At 45.9% G+C, this 575-nt stretch overlaps 1 protein-coding gene across 1 annotated transcript in view; it reads right to left on the reverse strand.

Moving 5' to 3' along the window:
• Window positions 1-205, reverse strand: part of EMH_0008550 (ubiquitin carboxyl-terminal hydrolase, putative) — a gene marked incomplete at both ends in the record, with an annotated part of 3,053 nt that extends 2,848 nt beyond the window's left edge. Inside the window, one exon of the mRNA XM_013498374.1 lies at window positions 107-205. Within this exon, the coding sequence (XP_013353828.1) occupies window positions 107-205 (99 nt within the window). The remainder of the gene's footprint in view (window positions 1-106) is intronic.
• Window positions 206-575: the final 370 nt, after the last annotated feature.

Raw genomic sequence — 575 nt, forward strand, 5'->3', positions numbered from 1 at the left:
TGAAATGCTGATGAATGACTATACGATGAAAGGACTATCATATAATGATAAATAAAAAACAAATAAGCAGCATAAGTTTTCGCTAAAGAAAAACAACAAAACGCACCGGAGACAAAACAGAGTCGGTGGGGTCCACCTTAAGGCCAGGGACGGCGCAATCGCATATCAGCGCAGAAACGTCCAGCGGTGGGGGGCGCAGATCCATACCCTGCAGCAGCAGCAGCAGCAGCAGCAGCAACAGAACCAGTAACAGCAGCAGCAGCAGCAATATCACCAGTAACAGCAGCAGCAGCAGCAGTACCAATAGCACCAGTAACAGCAGCAGCAGCAGCAGCATCAATAGCACCAGTAACAGCAGCAGCACAAGCAGCAGCAATAGCACCAGTAACAGCAGCAGCAGCAATCGCACCAGTAATAGCAGCAGCAGCAGCAGCGGGATTGGCAACAGCAGGAATCAATACATTTTCAGTATACCCTGGAGGCACTTCGAGGAGAGAAAACAGCAAAAGGAATACACAGAGATACCAGAAAAAAAATAAAAAAAAAAAAAAAAAGAAAACAAAGAAATTCAGAAA

Source organism: Eimeria mitis, genomic scaffold, assembly GCF_000499745.2.
Source record: "Eimeria mitis Houghton genomic scaffold, Emh_scaff338, whole genome shotgun sequence".
Lineage (NCBI taxonomy): Eukaryota > Apicomplexa > Conoidasida > Eucoccidiorida > Eimeriidae > Eimeria > Eimeria mitis.